Here is a 1,224-nt window from a genome sequence, read left to right on the forward strand (position 1 = left end):
CCTGAAGCAGCAGCAGCAGCAGAGAGATTCATTTCTTTCAACGAACCACGAAACTAAATGTTCGAAGACAGGCCGGTCGCGCCGTCGGAAATGGCAGTGGGATGAAAATAAACAGTCAAACGAAAATGAAAGTGCATTGGACCGAACACGGGTAGCAAATAGCGGAGAGAACTTGCGAAATTTTGCTCGATTTTGTTCGGTTGTGGTACGTGCACAATATTTTCGGTAGGGTTGGTGGACATGTGGGCACCATTATAAAACTACTTCGACCCGAATGGTAAGACATCATTCGCTTGTAGTCATCTCACTGGACCGTAATTCGTTTAAGCTAGCAACATCAAACATGAAGGTAAGTCAACTATTTCAATGCTGATCTGTTGACGCAATCGGGTTAATCCGTGCTCTTTCATTCCCAATTTGCAGGCGTTCGTTGTGTTGTCTATGGCTTTGGCCATTGCTTGCAGTGCGGCAGTTGATGATTCCTCCAGGATAGAAAAACGTGGACTCTGGGATGAGGGATATGGCGGATACAATTCCAATGGCTACGGAGGCCATCAAGAAGTACAGCACCAGACCATCACCAAGAATGTTCAAGTTCCGTACCCAGTTAAGGTTGAGAAGGAAGTGCCATATGAGGTGAAGGTTCCATACCCAGTTCATGTTGAGAAGCAGGTGCCATTCGTCGTGGAGAAGCAAGTGCCATTTGTTGTGGAGAAGAACGTTCCCTACAATGTTGATCGCCCTGTTCCATACCCAGTTGAGGTGAAAGTCCCGTTTATCCAGAAGGAATACATCAAAGTGCCAAAACCATACCCAGTTCATGTTGAGAAGGAAATTCCAGTGTACATCCACAAGCCAGTGTATATCAACAAGTACGTTCCAGTGACGTTTAAAGTTACGGAAAAGAAGCAGAAGAGTGGTGGATGGTTCTAAGTTCACAGACTCTCCTTAATAGCTTCCTAATAAAAACGCTTTATAAGTTATTGTTAATACAATTCCCTGCCTTTTAATTAAATTTACTTTTACATACAGCCAGTGATCTCTACTCGAGTTGTAAAGAGTTGACTAGAGCTCATTTATAAACTGTTTGGTGTGAGATTTGAAATTTAAATTTTATTAATATTTTTATTTTAAGGCTAATTGACTATTAGCGTAAATACCCGAATAGTTGTGCGTGCTCCTATAGAGGAGGGACTGAAATCATAGGCGCTAAGTTAAGTGGGC

At 42.6% G+C, this 1,224-nt stretch overlaps 1 protein-coding gene across 1 annotated transcript; it reads left to right on the forward strand.

Annotated features, from left to right (window-relative positions):
- Nucleotides 1-239: 239 nt before the first annotated feature.
- On the forward strand, nt 240-947 carry LOC135715339 (uncharacterized). The gene is made up of 2 exons (XM_065238663.1): nt 240-349; nt 424-947. The coding sequence occupies exons 1-2, from the start codon at nt 275-277 to the stop codon at nt 931-933; spliced, it is 585 nt and encodes a 194-aa protein (XP_065094735.1). The 5' UTR covers nt 240-274; the 3' UTR covers nt 934-947.
- The last annotated feature ends 277 nt before the right edge of the window (nt 948-1,224 follow it).

Source organism: Ochlerotatus camptorhynchus, unplaced genomic scaffold (assembly GCF_037179485.1).
Source record: "Ochlerotatus camptorhynchus isolate MF236.1 unplaced genomic scaffold, CSIRO-AGI_Acam_v1.1 ptg000045l, whole genome shotgun sequence".
NCBI classification, from domain to species: Eukaryota; Metazoa; Arthropoda; class Insecta; order Diptera; family Culicidae; genus Ochlerotatus; species Ochlerotatus camptorhynchus.

Bases quoted from the DNA above. Each gene is read 5' to 3' on its own strand.
- LOC135715339 (XM_065238663.1), top strand. From the start codon at position 275: ATGGTAAGACATCATTCGCTTGTAGTCATCTCACTGGACCGTAATTCG. The intron at 350-423 runs GTAAGTCAACTA...CCCAATTTGCAG, and splicing joins TAGCAACATCAAACATGAAG to GCGTTCGTTGTGTTGTCTAT.